The following is a 21,007-nucleotide window of genomic DNA, read 5'->3' on the forward strand; positions in this document are numbered from 1 at the left end:
ACAAATTGTTACTATTCGTTGTGAAAAAATAACGACTCAGATATTCAAGGTCAGATGTGCTCAAAATAACTATTTTGTGTCAATAAAACCTAGAATAAAACTGAACCGCTGCTAAATCTGTACTGGATTGTGATCAGAGTTTTGCTGCTGTGGTTAGAGCTCCACCTAGCGGTGGTAGTGAGGAAAGCTCACAGTACACGGGCTACTACTATCAGGCAATGATGGCATGATTCTTATTTCTTTGACAGTTATCAGTTTTTCCCTTTTCTCCTTTGACATATAGGCCTATACGTGTTTTATGATATGTCATACTGATCATCTGACTTTAACTTTTAGAGTTTAGGCTACCATTTCTTCCCTGATCTTTCAGATCTTGAAAATGAAAGTCTACTTCATTTTTATTATTATGTTAATATGCTAAATTGGTAATGGAAACAAGTGGAAACACAATGGAAACAAACAACTAAACAAGTCCCCAGACAGGTATTTGCTTGTGATCCTTTAGACTTTAGAGTCGCGCCGTATGTGTTGATCACACAGTGTCAAAGTAATTATTAATTAAGCAAACTAAAGGCAAGCCGCAAGCTACTTTGCGCACTTTACGCACGTTCTTTCCGCACTGCATCGCGTGCGTAAAGAACGTGGACTGCGACGTCGTGCAAAGGCGTTGATTTGACACAGCTGCCTGTATAGCTATGGATGCACTACTGCGCACACTTTAAAGTCCTCAGTGTTAGTTTAATTCAGTGTATAAAAAACCAAAAGGGTCTGTATAACTCCGCAAATGTCCTTTTGGTTGCCATGTTAAATTACCCTCTCGGACTCGGAGTTCATTGAACACTCAGGATTATAAAGTGTAAAGGGAGCACTCTGAGGACAATCCCACAGATTAGCGCCCGTGATGACGCGCCTGGATTTGGCACACACGCGCGTACACACACACACACACACACACGCACACACAGTGACAGCAGGCACCTGCTTCACTTGCAGCAAAGCGTCGACGAGGAATCACAACAACCTCAGTCAACCGGAGACAGAACAGAATTCTCACCTAGATAGAAATATTTTATTCTTCTCGGTGGAGCCCCATGTCGACGTCATTCTTTCTTGTAAAAGACCATGATCGGACTCTATGGATCGGACTGACCGATCGACTGATTCCTCGTGGGTAACCATGGCAGGTTTGATTCATTCATCATTTATTCAGTGGTGGAAGGAGTAGCATGATTTACTTAGAAATAACATTGTAGAAGAAACAACTTTGTTCCGAGTCCTCATATTTTAAACAAAATGTATTGGCATTTACCAAACTCATTACGCAGGCACAATCACAAGCTTATTATTGGGTTCATCAAAATATAGCTTAAGAACAAGTATAGGCTACTTTTCAGGCACTTTCCACCACATTAGTCAAATGACATGAGTCACATGACATGCTTACCCCTTGGTTTACAGTTTAGGGCACTGTAATGTGCGCAAACATGAGGAGAGCTGTGCTGAGGGAGGCAGCTAAACGCTTTCCCTGGCTGGCCAATGTCACTCTGTACGGCTGCTTGTTCGCCGGCGGTGACCTTGTCCATCAGTTCATGGCACGAAAAGAGCACATCGACTGGAGACACACGCGTCACGTGGCCATCGTGGCCATCAGTTTCCAAGGGAACTTCAACTACTTCTGGCTGCGCGCGCTGGAGCAGCGTTTCCCGGGGAAATCCGCCGGCATGGTGCTGAGAAAACTGCTCCTGGACCAGAGCTTCGCTTCGCCGCTGGCAACCAGTGTCTTTTACACCGGTAAGACAGTCAACATCAACAGACCAGTGGTGGAGGAAGGAGGAAGTTGCCATTATACAACAACTGGGTAGCCAACATGACAAGAGTTTCAGTATACACATTCATAATGGCCCATTTCCGAATAGGCCTATTTATTAAGCCTATCATTATTGATCATTGATGCATGCTCTGGCATCTGGCATTTTGTTTTACAATGCAATTTTTGGGTCATGGGACTAGGATGGCAGACTTGTAAGTAGTTAATGTTGCAGCTGATAAAGGGTCAATTCAAATCTGCATTTTATATTGTTAATACCAGTATATCAACCTGCAAAATAATTAGGCTATATGAAAATGTAGCAGGTTCGAAATATCCATATAGGCCTATTTACCTAAAAAGTACATTTACTTATTTACTTTCGAACACTTGTCATCATAACATTGTGTATATTGTATTGGGAACCAACATGGCCCATGGCACAACAGGCCTATATGTATTCAAATGTAGACATGGACAGGTTTGAACTGCTTTTTGTGTTTTAGAATGCATAATAAACGGTGGCATTTGTGACACTTGACACCATTGTGCTCCTTCGCACAGTGGTGTCGCCAGGCAAAGAATTAATTGGGCTTAATGGCTCGGGAAAAGGTCATTTATCCAACCCCCTGCGTAACAACTCTCTCCTGTGTGGCCTCCACTGTACAGGGGTGAGCTTCTTGGAGGGCAAAGAGGATATTTTGGAAGATTGGAGGGAGAAGTTCTTCAGCACGTGGAGGGTAAGGCCCAAACAGTAGTCACCTCAGCGCACCTTCAGTCCTTCCTTTCTATCTGCCTTCATTCCTACATAACTTCCGCACAGCGTGAGCTCACCCCCGATTAACCTAGATTGTGTCACTCACCGCTTTGCGTGGCGGGCACTCTGCCAGAGCAGTGGGGTAATTCAATCGTGATTACTGTCAGTGGATAAAAATGTGCCTCAGTAACTGTAGTCCTAATCTGAAATCCTGCCACTGCACGGCCACCGTAAACCCCAAGGTCAAGGCAGATTGGTTGCTGTCACTGCCAATGTCGCCCCATGACAGGCCTGCAGCCTAGCAGGGTAAATATAGAAATTCCCTCAAAGACTTGTATGTACAGTATGCAGTGATGGAAGAAGTACGGTGCTTAGTGCCAAAGTAAAAGTAGCTATACCGCAATGTAAACATTATGTTACAAGTAAACGTTCAGTCTTCCAAATTTACTTGAGTAAAGGTACGAAAGTATTGGCATCACAATGTACAAGTACCAAAGGTGAAAGTGGTCATTATGCAACAATGTCCCATTTAAAGTTTTCAAAATGTATTAAAAGATCTTTGGAAAACAGGTGAAGTATTGAGCTGAAGTGATTAATGTAGCTTTGTAATAATAATCTAAATCTGCAAAGTAATTAGTAGCTAGTTTTCTAATACTTGTAGTGGAGTATAGTATTTTTTTTCTTCTGAGATGTAATGGACTAGTGGAAGTATTGAAGATTGGGAAAAGTAAATATTGTACTTAAGTACAGTAAATAAGTAAATGAATCAGTAAATGCACTTAGTGTAACGTGTTTGTTTGTACCTGCGTGCCATGTCCCTAAATATGTCAAAATGTATTTTGTTTTTGTAATAATATCTTTGTCCTTCTCTGACTTTCAGACTGGACTCATGTACTGGCCTTTCATGCAGGTAAACATTCAACATAATTCTATGTATAGTTCCTGATGATAGACACCATAATACACACATTCACAAAATAAACCAACACAGGATTAGTGTGTGTGTGTGTGTGTGTGTGTGTGTGTGTGTGTGTGTGTGTGTGTGTGTGTGTGTGTGTGTGTGCGCGCGCGTGCGTGCGTCCGTGTGTGACCTGTGTGTGTGTGTGTGTGTGTGTGTGTGTGTGCTGTGCTGTGTGCACGCATGCGCGCAAAAGAGGGTTTGCGCATGCATTAGGGTGAGTCGCAAATGGAGTCGCAAAGTGAGTTTAATGTCATTTAATACAATCAGATAGGATTTTTCTGTTTGGATGTATGGGATGTCAAGGACACTCAGTAGTCAGTAGGCGTTCCTGCATAACTTCCGGGTATGATGATGATGTCACGTGCATACCCTCAGTGGTTCCCAAACTGTGGTGTGTGCACCCCTTGTGGTGTGTGCAGTAGTGTGCACCCCTTGTGGTGCGCGAGCGCCTTCTAGGGGGTGCGCGACATGAAAAGGCTAATGGTGGTGCTATGGATTTCTTATACAGTAAATATATTATTAACATACTGTATTGTGCCAATATATGGCAAGTATATGCAGAATATAGTCTATGCTGCATATATATGCCATATTCAGGTTTATGTATATATAGGAAATATATATAGCTTATGCAATTTTCTTTTCCATGTGGGGGAAATAAAGTCAGCTAGGTCAGGAGGTAACAGGGGGTGCATGGCCAAAAAGGTTTGGGAACCGCTGCCCGGAGTCTATTGAAAAGGCATGCTTATAATGAAACAAAACCCTGCTTTCATTTAGCTCTGAAGGTGTAATAATAGACCAAATCCATTTGAGTTCATTTTGACTATACGAGCACACAATGAACACAGAGGATTTTACTGTGTGGAGGATTGTATTTCTGCTGCTCTAAGTAACGAGCTATTCTTTACGTGCTATTCACTACCCACTAATCTTTAAGACAACATTTAGTGTTTATGGAGTCTATGGTCTCTATGCGACATTAATCCAGAGTTTTAATTTCACTCAGAGTGTACAAATGGTGTACATTTGTTAAATGAAAATACTATGTATTATTTTAATTTATATCCTCTCCCACACTGATCTCCCCCCCCCCCCCAGTTCCTGAACTTTGTGCTGATGCCTCTGTACCTGCGCACGGCCTTCATGGGATGCTGCGCCTTCCTGTGGGCGTGGTTCCTGTGCTTCTCGCGGGAGAACGGCGACGGAACAGCCGTCGTGGCCCTGGCTTTCGTCATGGACCCCCGCAAAACCCTGGAGGCCGCCAGTGAGGCCCGGCTGGACCGCAAGAGACAAGGAGAGCAGAGGGAGAAATGAGGAGCGAGCCGGCACGTGCAACGACCGGGATTCAAACCCCAGTCTCCCGTGTGAAATTCCCCTTTGGGTGGGGGAGATATTAGGCTGTTGGTCATCAGGCGGAGGCTCTGAGCCACTAGTGCTACACTCACCCCCTTTTTGACCCTCACCAGGAAACCCATTCCTGGGCTTCTGCAAAACGAATCCGGGTGTCCCGCGTGGAAAACCAACATCTTAACCACTTAAGATATTATGACTTTCCACATGGGAGACACAGGTTCGATTCTCTGGTTTTACACCATCACTGTATTCAGTGGTGGGATAGACCTGTGTGAAGTTTTATACCAAGTGCCGCCACAAATACACACACATGCATGCTCTTGGATGATATGAAAATACTTATATGGCTGAGGAGTTTCTGGAGGACTGGGAAACTTTGACAAACACTGCACTGGGTGTGTTTCACCCAGATGAGGACATACCTCATAGACTATACCAGATAGGTATCTACCACCTACAGTACAACAACTTCAGTTTGTTGTCACATCACAAGTTATAATCCAGGGAGTAGAAGAAGAAAAAGTGGGTACATTATTTTATTTAAGATTCCCACAATTCTTTTTAGAAATGCTAGACTTCAAACACTAGATGTCGCACTCTCAACACCTCTGTTGTCAAATGTTTCCTTGACTTATTTATGTTCATGTTGTAAGGCAGCACCTTTCCCAACAAAAACTGAAGTACATGGATAATTACATCTGGTGGACGTAAACAAAAACAATAATGTTGGGGTCTGCAAAATTCTCCAAATAATTACAAGTATTTAATAATCATAACATATTATTATTATTATTTATTTTTTTAGGCGGGTTGGGATATAATCATTCCACACTTTCTTTTAATCTGTGGATATATTTTCATAAAAATGTTTTCTTTAAATTACCAGGATTTTGCTGTGTAACGGTTAAAGGTTGTGTTCCATACTGTCGCAATGAAATGCACGTTATTATTGTTGGGTGAGAACGAGCAAGGTGTTGTTGGGATCACTACAGTGGCTAGCTTTATTGTTTGCTTTGTTTTTAACCAGTGGTTTGGGATGATTTATGTACTCAATATGCAGCGGGTTATTAATATTGTATGAATGGTGCCTTCATTTGGTGACGAAAGATTTAATTTAGGTGGCAAAAAGTACTCAGAGATGCAGTGTAATATAAAAATGTATTCGTATATTTAGGGATGCACCAATGTATTAGGGCAGCCCAATATGGCCCTAAAACACTTGATCAGATAGGCCTACTGAGGGGGGAAAAGGACATTTGTATCAAGTTTAATGATGTGAATTGCTTCAGGGTAAAGAATGCAGCAATCAACTCGATCCCTCCCCACACTGTCGGGGAATCAGCAGGATTAATTTCATTTTTCGGGGCACTTCCAATTGACATTAATGCTCTCTTTATTCAATTAAAGTCTTGATCAAATTTAAATTTCTCATTGTCTTTTTGAAAAATAAGGCTGTAATATATAAATGATCAGCACTTTATCAACCTGGGGCTTGGGCCTTGGGCCCAGCCCTCGGTTGGATAAGCTTCTATTGGTGAATAAACTAATTTAGGCCCTATTTGTTCATCAGTTACACTAGACTCTAGTCACGTGTGACTGATGAACAAATAGGGCCTAAATTTGTTTATTCACTCTAGTGACTATAGAGTATGAGTCCTACTTATTTTGTCTACCTTCAAACTTTGTTGAATTCTATCCACTTACTATTATAAACCATATTATATTGTAGATGTTTATCTTTCGTTTCACTTCCAGAACATCATTTTTTAAGGGCCATGGCTACCGATTACAGAGTGCGGATACCCAACAACCTCGGCAGGCAGTGCAAACTGTCCGTTGTGTATCCATGATGTATTGAAGTGGACGTATTGTTCTGATTCCACGTATTGATGCTGGATTGACTGGAGGCTCTCTCTCTCTACTCACAAACTGAACTATCTGACCCAATGCACTTTGCACACTTTTCTACTGCTGCTTTTAAAGATTTGTTTTGTTTATTATTTTGTTTCTTTTGTAGTTCTGTTTAGCTTTTAGGAGATTTTAGGCAAATAAACTTTGTACATTTTATGGCATTTTAGTGGCCAATGTACAAGGGGAATAAACTAATGTCATATTTTGATTCATGATTCAGTGTCAGTCTCTCTCCACCCTTTTACGGTTGTTGCTCTCTTACCTGGTTAAACGAGAACCTGTGGGTGTCCTTGAACAAACTGAAGCTAAAAATAAGAATGACAAAAGAGTTTCCGTTGCTCTTTGTTTAATCAACGGATGACATAGTCTCAGGTCTGTCTACTTTACACAGAGGTACAATATTGATACCTTTAAACAGTGCAACTCAAATAATTAATGGTATGTCTTATAAAGTAATAACGATAAAGAATATTCTATCGTCAAAATACTGTGTGACTAATTTGGCCTTGGTCACATACACCCATTTGGTAGTGGGTCAGAACTCCACTTTGCCACTTTGAACATCTTCTTTACAAACATAGCAACAACTTACAAGGGAGTAAATTAGACCCCGGCAACTACCGCACTATTTCTATTCTAAGCTCCATCTCGAAAGAAAAAAGAAGAAAAAAAGTAGTCTATGAACAGGTTGAAAAGTATCTTGCCACAAATAAAGAACATCCCACTCCACTGACACATGCCTTCTCTATTTGAGCGACAACATCAAACATGAGGTGGATGCTGGCAAATACTGCGGCATGGTCATGCTGGACCTCCAAAAGGCTTTTGACACCGTGAACCACTCCATACTGGTTAACAAGCTAAAAGCAATTGGTTTCGATAGTACATCAGCGAGCTGGATGCAATCCTACCTGGAGGGGAGAGAACAGATGGTGGATGTGAATGGAACACTGCACCCCCCCCCCCTCCCAGTGAGCTGTGGTGTTCCACAAGGAAGCATACTAGGGACTTTATTGTTCCTAATATGGAGGGTAATCTTTCCGGTGATAAAATGGCCTCCAATGTAATCAAAAAAGTCAAAGAACAAGATTCCTTTACAGGATCTCCTCACTGGTCAACACAAACACCTTGAAGATCTTAACAGAAGCCCTCGTACAAGGTTTCTTTGACTATGCATGCACCTCCTGGTACCACAGCACCTCAAAGGCTCTTAAAACTAGGCTCCAGACTCCCAAAACAAACTGGTCAGGCTCCTACTTGGCCCCACCCCCCGAACCCCTGCCCACTTTGACAGGCTGGAATGGCTTAGGGTCGATGACAGAGTACAGCATCTTGCAATGGGTCTGGTCCACTAGATTCGATACACCACCAAGATACCCATGTACCTGTCTAGATACTTCCTTAATGTTAACGAAATCCACACCAGAGGGAGTGCAACGAACCATTTACAACCCAGATTCGGCACAAACAAGGGACTAAATTATTTTCGCTCCTATGCCACCAAAATGTGGAACGCCCTACCAACAGGCAATAAGACATGCGAATCCCATGACTCCTTCAAAACCGCTCTCAAAGGGCACCTACAGACGGCTGCAATTCGAAATTGGCCCCCGTAAAATCTGAATCCCCCCCCCACCCCTTTTCTCCTCACTGTATATGTTTATTTTCCCTTTTTACCTCCTTTATGATGAATTCCTGTTCTGTTCTTTGACTATATAGAAGTGTCTATGTGTACGTCTCTAAATGTTTTGATGAATTGAACAAGGTGGACCCTCTTGTAAACAAGTGTAATGCTTAATTGGGTCGTCCACTCACAGTTAACAGTCTTTGTATTGAGTATTTGTGCATGAAATGTACTGTAATTCTGCAAACTGTTAATAAATATTTCAATCGATCAATCAAAAAAAGCCTCCAGAACCTGTTACACGGTTCCTAGAAGGTGTAACTATTCCACACAGGTGTTGCTTATCATTCAGCCCTGGGCTCATCCGTGAGCAGGGCTGTGCACTTAACAATTAAATGGGACAAAAGATGGTATGGAATGATTTCTTTATTTGGAAATTAAATAAACCCAAGAAGAGGCTGGCAAAAAACTAAATCTAAAGACTGGCACAGAGATGACACGTTAATACCCTGACCGCGGGCTAATCAGTGTCAAATAGGCGTCCTTGACATGAAAACGTTTGGGAACCACTGATGTAATGTATTTAGAATACATTGGCAATCAGTCACACCCTAGTATAAAAAACAGCCCAGCTGCAGTAGTCGGTGAGGTGCACATCACTGGAGTCTGGAGCTGCTGCAGGTTTGTAAGACTGTACAGTGTACAACATAGCCCAAATTCTACCAACTTTTAAGATCATTGACACAATAACTAAAACTGGTTCTAAGTCCTGCATTTAACTAAAATTGTTTAGTGTTTGAAGTATTAACAGTTTGCAGAATGGGTACCGTGTGTGTGTGTGTGTGTTCGCACGCGCGCGCGTGTGTGTGTGTCACGCTGACTAATGCATCTGTCTTCTGATTGGACACAAACCCCAAACCTCCCCCTGGTGTTGAGGGTGAGTCTGTTGACCAATCAGAAGGGTTTACGATGCCATCGGATGCGTTGTGATTGGTGGATTCGCGTGGACAATGTGAAGACTACTAACTCATTGTTGTCCGTCCTCCTCCAAGGAGAGACACTTCATTTGTTTAACTTCTGTGTGGAACTATTTTGTTTTGTTTGCTTGACTGTCTGAAATGGACGTCACCTTAACACGCAGAGCAACGGGACTTTAGTAAGTGGCTTGTTTAAAGGACCTGAAAGTGAACACTGAAATGTTAAGGTTCAACCCAGGCGTCTTATAATCGGTTATCGGGGGCGACGGGGGCAGAAGCTAGATAGCGTTATACCGGCTTTGGTGACCGTATGTCAGCGCAGGGGATTTAAATGGTGGGGGTCTGGTCTGTAGACTGTACGTGCCTCTCTTACGACTTCACTTTATTGTTATGATGTTTGTCTGACATTGGGAAGTCTTTGCTCAAATCATAATGTACGGAGGCCACATATAGTTCGGACTCAATTATACTACATTTAAAGAAATGTCAAGTGAGCAAGAAAGCCGACTTCCCCTTTTCAGTGTAACGTAACGTAACGGATTTATACCCCGCAGTACGACGGCGTCGCTCGCCCAAAATAACAGATTTACAAACTATCATCAACGCATCGATCGCGCTCGCGTTGGTTGGAGAGTGGAGACTTAATGACTTGTAGGTCTGTTCTTTTTGCGAGCGACACCCCCATGCGAGACTGTTGCTTCTTAGTCTTACCTACATAAATTGATTGATTTGTCTTATTTGGCATTAGTGGTAGCTTATATTTATTTACTTGAGAAGGCTAGTCTACACCTTCACCAGACTATAAAGAGTAAAAGAGTTTAGTTTTACTGAGAAGAGGGAAAACTACAGCTACCGCAGTAATATGATTCTATGAATAAGCCACCTTTTGTATTAATCTAAAGCCCAAACCGCTCTTTGCAAGTTGCACAAAACTGTTTTAAGGTCAAGGCCTACCAATGCAACTCAACTGACATTGGGGATAATGAATGATTGATTGCAATGTTCCAAGGATTTTCATGGCGAATCATTGGTGCGGTTTGGGCTTTACAGAAGGCGTTACAAGTGCCTCTGAATTATTTTAAACTGTCACTAACATTTCAGTAGGCCCTAAGGCTATTTGTTTTTGTAAGTTGTTATTATAAGCATAGTTGCCATGTGTTTACATAACAAATCAATATATTATTTATCCATCATTTCTCTCAGTATAGTATGTGATTTTACTTGGTTGGTTTTGCTAGACAGGGACGTTTTTGAAGGCAAAACAAACAGTGAAAACACCAGAAGGCAGTGTTTCTGCAGGTAAACACCACACTACTTCAGTGGCTGATAACTGACGGAGGTGAATGATGGGTAAAACATTTATATATTATGTAAACGGAGGGGCAACGTTACATGATTGTGTTTTTTTTTAATTAAAACCGTAACGGCATATTGGTATGGCTTTCTATTCAATGGTTGTGCTAGTCAAGTTTTTCTCTTTACACAGATCAGTGGGTTCACAGTTTCACACAGTTCAATGTTTTATCATTAAAAATAACACTATATTCTTCCACCATTTTCTCCATAGTACCTCCACGTACCCCTAGGGCTACAGGTAGCTCCATTTGAGTTAAAACTGGGAGTGTACTGTGAGGAGGAGTGCATTGAACCTGGTGTGTGACACTCGCTGTTTGCCCCCCTTCGGACCACCAGACATGGGGGACCAGGAAATCCCGGAGTTCAGCTCCTTGGAAGAGGAGGTGAAATACTGGAAGGATCTGGCAGAGAAACACCGCCAGTGGTAGGTCTCACGTCCAGAGCATAGGTCCAGAGGTACTGTATCAGTCAGTGGTTCTCAAATATGCTGACCTCATCACATTTGTGATAACGGCTGTGGCCGTTTTTAGGCCAAGGAGTGTTTTTCATGCAAGACTAATGCTTGGAATGGATTCAGAATCATGAAAACCCCCTAGTTTGACATGTCACATGCTACTTAAAGTATGTCTATGGTGTAGTATACAAAAAATGGCCATAACATTTTCCCGTCTGCTCTGTTTCAGAGTGGGCACCTCTAGTTAAAATGATGGAGCCGGCTTGCTTACGAACAACCCATTTGTCTTTATGTCCCATGTGGCTGTTCACTAGACCTACGCATGTTTCACGCAACAGTGTCACTCCCCGACGAGATCAGTTCTTTGCGTCGTACTAATGGACGTGTGTGTGTGTGTGTGTGCGCAGTTCAGAGGAGAGCCAGGAGGAGCTCCAGGAGTTCCAGCAGATGAGCAGGGATTACGAGGTGGAGCTGGAGACTGAGTTGAAACAGTGTGAGGCACGCAACCGTGAGCTGCTCACTGCCAACAACCGCCTCCGCATGGAACTGGAGAGCTACAAGGTAAAAGACGTGCGATGACTTCAGTGCCGCATTCATTACTTCTGATGGTGCTGCTGCTGCCAAACTTGGATATCGTTGGTGTAGCGGACCCCGGCTGGGCAATAAGGGTGAAGCCGACTGATGATTTTGACTGAAACTTTATTCCAAAATTCACCATAGAAACTGAGAAAGATCTCACAAGTCAATCAATAAATCCATAAACACACATATATATATATATATATATACACACAGCGCAAAGGTTGACATAATTCATATAGGCCTAAACCGCATAAATAAACCAATGTTCACATGAACACTTAATTAAAGTATAGCTTCATCACTGTTTATGCATTACTGTGAAGCATAACTCAAGAAACCCCTTTGAATCAACCAGGCATGAATACAAACAATAAAAAACCCCACAACAATAAGACCACCAAGACCATTCCAGTAACCATAAGCAGTGAAAATACAAGATGTCAAATAAAAGGATTAACCTTGTTCCCCTTCCAGCCAGGTGCTAATAAAGTGGCAGTTTGTTCCAGGGCTCGTTTGGCCATCCGTCCTTAGTTCCTTCCTTGACAAACTTCTCCATGCATTTCCACGTCAAGTTCCATATGTTGACCACCATGCCCACGTAATGTTACAGTACCTGCAGGCTTAGTTGTAGCCTATAGACGCCTTAACAGACGACGTCACACTGATAAGCAACAGCATGCGCACGCACAACGGCAGCAGAAGAACACCACCTCTCATAAGATGCAATGGAAAAGTTCAAAATGCCCCATCAAACTTTCAGATGCTGTTTTTATCCCAGTGTGGAGGAATAATTATTAGGATTTTTATTGTGATCTCTCGCCCTTGACATATATAATCCATTGGTTTCTGTTGTGTTTGAACAATTCAAATCAGTTGTCCTCAAAACCACACCTACAGTCGCTGTCATAAGAACGGGAGGTGCGCTCATGATCACGGCAGCAGAGCCTGGTTGTCCATGGCTGCACGTGCACCTGCAGCCCATCAAGTATAATCTATGCTTCGTCTTGCGATGGTGTCGCGCAATTAATTGGTCTATACTCCATCGCGCGTCATGCATCATTGGTTATGTGCCCAAAAGAACAGATCTGCAAGCTGTCACCACGCCATGAAACGGTCAGCTTGTATGTCTGTTCTTTTGGGGGGGGGGGGTCACCACGCCATGAAACGGTGCGTCGACACGACAGCTTGTATGTCTGTTCTTTGGGGGGTAGCTGGCCCGTTGCACATTGGTACAAGCCATGTGTTTGAGAGGCTGATTGTTGTAAACTTACAGTATTAGATATTTAATAGCCTAAGTTGTCACGACGATATAGCTGTAGCTCTGTTTTAGACTGTTGCACGAATAAGATGGATAATGATAAAGGTTCACTTTTCGAACAGACAATACTTAAGCATAACTGTTACTTCAGTGGAAACTAAATGGAGATCTACCTACCTACACTTCCAGTTCACTTCACCTTGCCCTCATGTCCTCACCGTTTCACAAGAGTACGGCCCAGCCACCAGAAAACAATGTAATCACAGAGGTCATTAACATACCCTTTGATGGATGTGGCAGCGATAAACAAGACCTAACAAAGGCAAAGATCATTATAAAAAAGAATCGTTTAACACCAAACGTCATCAGGTTCAAATGCCTTGAAAACACATTTAATCGCTACCAACCACATGATTATAAACCTTCAAATATGTGTGTGTGACTGAGGATTTTCATATGTGTCAGCTGATGTCAAGACTACTATTATGGGGCTCAGCAAAGACTATGTGTAATACAGTTTGAAGTGTGTATGCCTGCACACAGAGGGCTGATTCAGTGCAGATGGGCAGCTGATGACTGTTGTTGGGCTGGTGTCTGGAGGGGATGGATGTACTTGTCATAGATACATTCCAAACATTTCACAGTCTCTCCTCTGTTTCCAGCACTCGTTGATGATTCAATCGATTCTAGTATCTTTTTAGTGAAATGCAGTAGTGGACGCACTGGAGAATTAGTTAGGCAGGTTTTATCCAAACCTGCATGGATCATTGTTGCGTTATGAAAACAATGTCATGCATTGTGTTGTCATCCTCTCTATGGCTCCTAGTTATAGGCTCATAGTGTGGCACGTGAGTTTGTAGATTTCTATCTTCGCTGTTATTAAAAACCTTATTTTGATTTTACCTTTTGCCTGACAAAATAGGGATCCATTATTGTATTGACCAATAACTTTGACCGGGAACCCCTATACGTAACTATACCTTTCAATCTGGCTGCATAATCCTTTCGAATAAATATTTAACGTTTTTCTGAAAATTTAGGTCAGGATTTAGAAGACGTTTTTAGAATCTGTCTCGGGTCTAAATGGTTCACATTATCGACTATTTCAATTGATTAGTTCTATTAATTGTTGTGCCCCTAATCCTAACCACTATGCCCATTCTGTGTTTGTGTGGCGGGGATGCGTTCAGGATAAGTATGAGACTCAGCACTCGGAGACGCATCGTCACATCTCCACCCTGGAGGGAGACCTAGCAGAGACCACCGCTATCAGAGACCAGCTGCACAAATACATCCGAGAGCTGGAACAGGCTAATGATGACCTGGAGAGGGCCAAGAGGTCTGGCCATGCGCATTCACGCACACTTTATGCTTTAAACATGCACACATGCATTCCACAGTACTGTACCTTTTTTCACCACCTTACCAAAGTATAGATTCAGATTGACACCCCCCCCCACCCCACCCCCAAAAAAAAGAGATATCTATCTATCTATCTTTCACCTAATGCTGAAAATATTTTGATCCTCTGGAACACTATGCGAAGAGAAAGGAGGAATCCCACACACAGTAGCCTCACTTACAGCCAGAAACCTTTTAATACGTTTTGGTCGCTTGGACCTTAATGTACATGTACAACCAATACTATATCCTGATTAAGTATATGGGGACCGAAACGATGTATTCAATTCAATTCAATTCAATTTTATTATAGTGTCAAATCACAACAAGTTGTCTCAAGACACTTTACAACCAACAAAGATCCACCCAGAGCAAGCAACATTGCGACAATGGTAACGAAAAACTCCCCTTTAGGAAGGAACGTCAATGTATCGTTAATGTTTTCTGGCTGTATGTGAAGATGGTGTGTAGCATTCCTTTTTGGCTCTTATACGTTGACTGCCTACTCCCACGCACATGTCATTTGGTGTAGGTGTGCAAAAGTAGTATTGATTGTTTTTGTAGAGTAGAGCTCAAATCGTGTTTCTCTCCACAAACAATGACTCATGGTTTGTGGCGATTTAAAGACTGTTGAATGACTATGTTTTCATTTCATAGTTTACCTCAATGGAGTGAACAGTGCTTGTTTCCCCCACAGGGCCACCATCATGTCTCTGGATGACTTTGAGCAGAGGATGAACCAGGTGATAGAGAGGAACGCCTTCCTGGAGAGCGAGCTGGACGAGAAGGAGACCCTCCTGGTGTCCGTCCAGAGACTAAAGGATGAGGCGCGAGGTACGGCCGCATGTGTGTTGGGTGCTGTACAGCTCCATCATGTGTTGGGTGTCATTAAATGGAAATTTGTTGTGAAAGGCCAATTCACTTGCAACCATTATCCCCAATGGCAGTTGCAAGGAGTTGCATTGGTGTGGACTGGCCTTAAAACGATTTTGTTGCAAGGAGCTGCGACTAGTTGCATCTGGCCTTTAAACTGTGCTTTATTCCAGCGCAGTTTCAATTGGACTATTCACTGATGAAGATTAGAAAAAGACTCAACATGTATTGCACTGGAATAATGTTGTGTTTGGGTCACTTAAGTATGCAAGTTCTGAATTCCTAAAAGTATAATTTAAACAAAACAAGCCAATCACAGGTTGTCTGACTCTGAGCTCAAGCCCTGCCATGCTAGGAAAAACACGATTGAATAGTGTTTTGTGAGCTGTGGTCTATACAGAACGAGCTAGTGTTTTCATTGGTTAAAGTTCTTTATTGCATCTCTCTTGGCTAACCCTTGTGTTGTGCCCAGAAATGGCCAATGTACAAGATTTCGATTAAAAGAGTATTTGAGTTGTTCAAGCAAGCAACAGAATACATACTTTCAGACGCATCTTATACCCTCAGATATTTGGTAAAAGCAAATGTTAAACCCAGCCCTTTGCTAAGTCCCTCCCCAACCTGTCCTTGTCCAATAGGCATGTTAGCAAGAGGGGATACATGGCAAGCTGCCCTTCTCACCCATTGAGATGCATGGTAAATGACGGGATTTCTCCATAAAAATAATCGATTGTTTCAGTTTCAGTTCTAAATCTAGTCAACCAGGCCTGCAGTAGGCTATGTAGGCTATGCACTGGACAAATGAGCATGACATAACTAGAAATACAAAATGTTAGAGGATGAAAGAGTTTTCTTGTAATGCACGGAAGACTACGGTGATTAGTATTATTGCCATCACCTGGGTGGCTCAGTCGTGTAACTTTCCAGACCTTAAGCTGTGTATGTGTTCAACAACACAGCCATTCAAAATACCACTGACGGCTATGAGGTGATGAAAGCTTGCCATCCTTAGCAACGGTTGCTAAACTATTTGGATTGGCATTGGACAGTCGCTTTTTGGGGTGGGTTTTAGCAAAATCCAAGGGCTAATTGCTTCAGCTGCGGTTGGCTGTAAATTATGTAGAACAGCAGGAACATATGTAGGTTTAGAATGATACTAAAACATCATTTTACATATTGTTGTTGTTGTATTGTTTAGGAAACAGAATGCTGGCGTGGGGGGCTCCTTTCATGCGCTTTAAGAAGGCCTAACACAACTTAAGTCATGAGATTTCTTTCGTTTTAGTTTTGGTGCTTTAATCCATGTTTTTGTGTATGTGACGCAGACCTAAGACAGGAGTTGGCGGTGCAACAGAAGGAGAGGAAGCCCTCTCTCGGCGGTGGGGCCAAAGAGCCTTCGCTCCCTTCCTCGGACCCGCACCTCACTCCTCCTCACACCCCGCCGGACCAAACGGCAGCGTCATCTCCTCCCTCCTCTTCCTTCCACGCTGCTCTTCCTCCTGCGTCCCCCCCCTCCAGGCCGCCGGGTTCAGCCAGCGCTTTTGCCACACCACCTGCCACGCCATCCTGCAACCCAGGTCAGTTAGCTAGCCCTGTGGTTCTCAAAGATTCGGGGACTCCCAGGGGTCCCCCAGCAAAAATGAGGACCTCATTATTATTCATTTTCTAGACCTATTTTGGGCTATTTTTGGAAAACCTTTGCACATCGTCTCTCATGGGAGCATGTAGCCAAATATGTGTCAATTTGGCCATCTTTGACAAAGATATTTAGGAATCAGTGAGCTAGTGTGTGTAGAGCGAGTAAAGCCTCATTTAGACTCTACTCTGTTGTACGAAAGTTTTATGTGAAGGATATACTGGCGGAGGCGGTCTCAATTGACCTGCAATTGAGTCTCCAGTCATCAAATTATTGGCTTGGGAATGAGACAAAAAAAATGGAAAAAACTAATCTCCATGAATTCAATTCAAGGGTCTGTAATTGATAGAAAATGTGTAATTTTCTTGGGTGAACTACTCCAATAGTAGTGCGGCAAAAGGAAATGTCTTATGTAGTGTGTATTTCTCCCCAAAATGATGGGTTTGGCATCATCATGCAGACATTTTGTATTTTTGCAATAGCCTGAATGGTCTAACATATTCAATCCATACAAAAAATATAGATGATCTCAGTTTGGAACAATGGGATTTAAGTGTCTCTTAAGTGTCAGGCTTTGCACTAAATCTCCTCCGACAGATACTATCGGTATATATACTGTATTATATAGATTAAAAAAAATTATATAAATATTTTAATAATCTCTATCGATTATTTATCGTGGGAGGACGTATCGATATATATCACAAATTTCGCAATATCAATATTTCAGCACACCCGTAATGGATACTAGTGTAATGATGAGGAAGAATTCAGTATTGATTGAGATTACTATATAGTATATTGAACATTTTATTACATTTTATGTGGTATAAAGGAAAATCATTCTTTAACCAATCTGATTTTGGTAAATAAAAACATTATCAACCATTTGTTTCACAAATTGTGGTGTCACATTAGCCAACTCTTAAGATATTATAATTAATGTTCTATGTGTGTATTTGTCTGGCCAGGTGATGGCATGACATCGGTGCGAATCCACGCACTGAACATCGTGGGGGAGTTGCTGAGGAAAGTAGGGGTAAGAAAAAAAATATATATATATGAGACTAGGGACCACCTACTACCCTGATACATTTGGAATGTAGGGGTCGAAGCATTGCATTTAGTTTGACTTGGTTCCACAAATTAATTCTTCTTCTTAGTTCTTATCGTATAGTAGTGTGTTGATTACTTTTGATGCAGTCTTTTTTTTGCTATTAAAAATGACTTAAAGGTCCTTAAATTATCAATTCACGGTTCTGAGGCCCCTAACTGGGGTTCCTGATCCACAGGTTGAGAACCAGTGGTCTAATGAACAGGGCAGTCTTAAAAAATCCCCAACAAGTTACTGGTTGTCATGTGAGAGCCGCCGGCCGGTGATCTTCTGTTTTGCGTGTGATGTGTAGTTCAGGGAACAGCCGAGGGGTTTTTGTTGAGCTGGCTGTCTATTTGTGTATTCTGCTCGCCAATAACCTGCCCCTCCAAGGTTTTTAAACTAGCCAAAAAAAAAGGTTGGCATCGTTTGGAGCAGTGATTCCCAAACTCTCTAGGTCGTCCTCAGACGAGCCTTCCATTGTTGCTTCCAGTCATCCCAGTTCTCCATACATCTGGCCAGCTCTCCATACATCTGGCCAGCTCTCCATACATCTGGCCAGCTGGCACCAGTTGGTGCTTTGTGTCTTTTTTGAGTACATCCACATCATGTTAATTTGGGTAGTCCGGTGCCCGGTGCCAAAAAGAGAGACACGTTTTACCAGGAACCAAACTAGTGAAAATAGCAGATCTGCAAGCGCACAAGGCAAATTTAATTTTTGAATTCATGAACATATGTGATGTTTTTTGGTAATATTTGTTTTGAAAATTGTTTGAAATTATAATAATAAAAAAACAATGTATAGTAGGAAGACAACAAATTAAGGGAACCACATTAATGTCACAGTTGCTGTCCCTGCCTTTTAGAACCTGGAGTCCAAGCTGGCATTGTGTCGGGGGTTCGTCCACGAGCAGAACGTCAACCGCAACAGCCTGATGGGACGGCAGGGGACAGTGGGGAGCCAACCCAGCACCTCCGAGACTCCTCTGACTCCCTCCACCAATGGCCTCTACAACAGCTTTTTGTAAAGTTGTAAGTCGTAATCGCTGCCGTAAATGTGTGTACGTTCATACAAGTGGTGTGCAAGCCAAGGCTATTAGTCCCGCGCCATTTGTCTTCAGTCGTGTCGTGTGACGTGTCCATGGTCCACAATGTGTTGTACGACTTGCATGAAAATGACTGTGCGTTTTCTTTCGCAGGCTCGTCAAGAGTCTAGAATTCGGATTTCGGACCCGGACCAAAGCTTTCTACCGTGACTGCTGACAGTGTTTAATGCCCAATCAGCCTCGTCCCCAGCCAGCACGCCACCCGTGCCTTCCCATACGCATCGTTGTAATGGTACTGGGGTACCACGGCCTTGGACACGCCACCCTGCTTTAAACCGACTGCTCCCGAGCGAGAACACCCAGTTTTGTGTGCATTCGGCCCCCATTTGAGAACCTCAAGACGGCAGTACCAAGGCAATATATGACCACTGATGTCAAACGGCTCAGGAGTACCAGAGATACATGCCCAGGGGTAGTAGACCTTACTGATATTTTTTACAGAGCTATGAGGGTTCATTTGGACCCCTGGTGGTCCCTGGACACGACATTGAGAAACAGTGGACTGTAACTGTCCCATGGTATTTCTCTGAGGGATGTGGTCGTGAAGTTTTATTTTTGCCACTTGCACTAAGTCTGAAGTAATTTATCTACCATGTACTGTGGGATACACACCTTATGTTTTTATTGTGGTGTATCACTTGTGTTTTGCTGGGGTTTTTTTGCACCTTCGGGGAGATTGTGTTGAGTACTGGAACAAACCCCGCTATTTACTCAATGACGTTGCAGAGAAAATGTATTTTAAAAGTCACCTTTAAAACTGGTCAGGGATTCCTTGTACAGCCCTGTGAATTGGCTCATAAAGGCTGGGCTATCCACAAATGTCACCTGTGACTGGGCAGGAGCACTCATTTGTTTTAGCCATTAAAAGTGGAAGCAGTACAGACTGCAGATCTCAGTATTAATTGTAAATGGAAACTAAGAGGGGCAGTTACGAGAGAGAGGAACCCCCCCCCCCTCCCCCCCAAGCTTCCAACACACTCATCGCTCTTGACACTTGCAATGTAGCAAAAAAAAGGAGAACTGAAACAACTGCCACCACGCTTAGAAGAAAGTAAAGACACTGGTTACCAGTGTTTATTAAATGTGTTTGTTTTGTTAAATAAGTGTTAAATAAATCTATATTCTTCCAATAATCATTTCTATTGCGTGTGTTCTGTAACGGCTGTATTTCTACCAGTTCAGTAAACAAAATGCATTTTTGGGTCAATGCCATTTGTATCAAATTAGGAGAGTGAACTCATGCAGGAATCAGAATAACCTCTCATGTTAGAATTAATTTGACCAAACGGACCAGAATACTGGCTCAAGCACATTTTACAACACAAAATGAATCACAATTTATACTCAAAACTACTTGTGTGTGTGTTGTGTGTGTGGTGCTAAGCATAAGGACAAACGATATGGTACATCAAATGCAAAGTTAATCACCAAATGCAAATCAGAGTGACATCCCACTAATTGACTCACAGGGCACGCCCCCATCAACACATGATTAAGAATAGTCACCCTGATGAGCCAAACTAGTTTGCCAAATGCCTTTTTTCATGGCAAAAATAACACGAGCCTCAGAAGAGACATTACCATTAGAGTGTTTGGGTGACATTTGTTTAGACCGGTAGATGATTAGCAACTTCCAGTGTGCACGGAGTGAAAAATGGGACGGTATGTTAAAACAAATTGGCAGCACAAACGGCAGCTTTAGCAATACTCTTTTTGCTCATCACAAACAAGTTGAGTATTTTGCCCAATTACACCAAATTTCAAACTTTCTCTTAAGCAAACTCAAACTGACTGGTTAGCAGATTCTTTCAAAAACCATAACAAGCTCCACACAGTTTAAGGCCAATTACCTGTGGCA

The 21,007-nt window shown here is 42.4% G+C and overlaps 2 protein-coding genes across 3 annotated transcripts; both read left to right on the forward strand.

Moving 5' to 3' along the window:
- The first annotated feature begins 970 nt into the window (after positions 1 to 970).
- On the forward strand, positions 971 to 6,997 carry mpv17l (MPV17 mitochondrial membrane protein like). Its single transcript, XM_080775683.1, has 4 exons — positions 971 to 1,791; positions 2,477 to 2,547; positions 3,445 to 3,474; positions 4,624 to 6,997. Exons 1-4 carry the CDS (start codon positions 1,473 to 1,475, stop codon positions 4,837 to 4,839), a joined length of 636 nt encoding a protein of 211 aa, XP_080631809.1. The 5' UTR covers positions 971 to 1,472; the 3' UTR covers positions 4,840 to 6,997.
- A 2,453-nt stretch (positions 6,998 to 9,450) lies between these two features.
- Positions 9,451 to 20,262, forward strand: LOC308324659 (nuclear distribution protein nudE homolog 1-like). 2 transcript variants are annotated; one of them, XM_080776863.1, is made up of 9 exons: positions 9,451 to 9,569; positions 10,958 to 11,170; positions 11,608 to 11,761; positions 14,231 to 14,379; positions 15,139 to 15,275; positions 16,640 to 16,891; positions 17,922 to 17,989; positions 18,910 to 19,075; positions 19,243 to 20,262. In XM_080776863.1, exons 2-8 carry the CDS (start codon positions 11,085 to 11,087, stop codon positions 19,069 to 19,071), a joined length of 1,008 nt encoding a protein of 335 aa, XP_080632989.1. In that variant the 5' UTR covers positions 9,451 to 9,569; positions 10,958 to 11,084; the 3' UTR covers positions 19,072 to 19,075; positions 19,243 to 20,262. The 2 variants fall into 2 exon arrangements, with proteins under 2 accessions (XP_080632989.1, XP_080632990.1); XM_080776864.1 differs by lacking the exon at positions 9,451 to 9,569 and having other exon boundaries at positions 11,069 to 11,202.
- The last annotated feature ends 745 nt before the right edge of the window (positions 20,263 to 21,007 follow it).

The sequence above is a fragment of the Protomyctophum bolini genome (assembly GCF_963924005.1).
Source record: "Protomyctophum bolini genome assembly, chromosome: 11".
Classification (NCBI taxonomy): Eukaryota; Metazoa; Chordata; class Actinopteri; order Myctophiformes; family Myctophidae; genus Protomyctophum; species Protomyctophum bolini.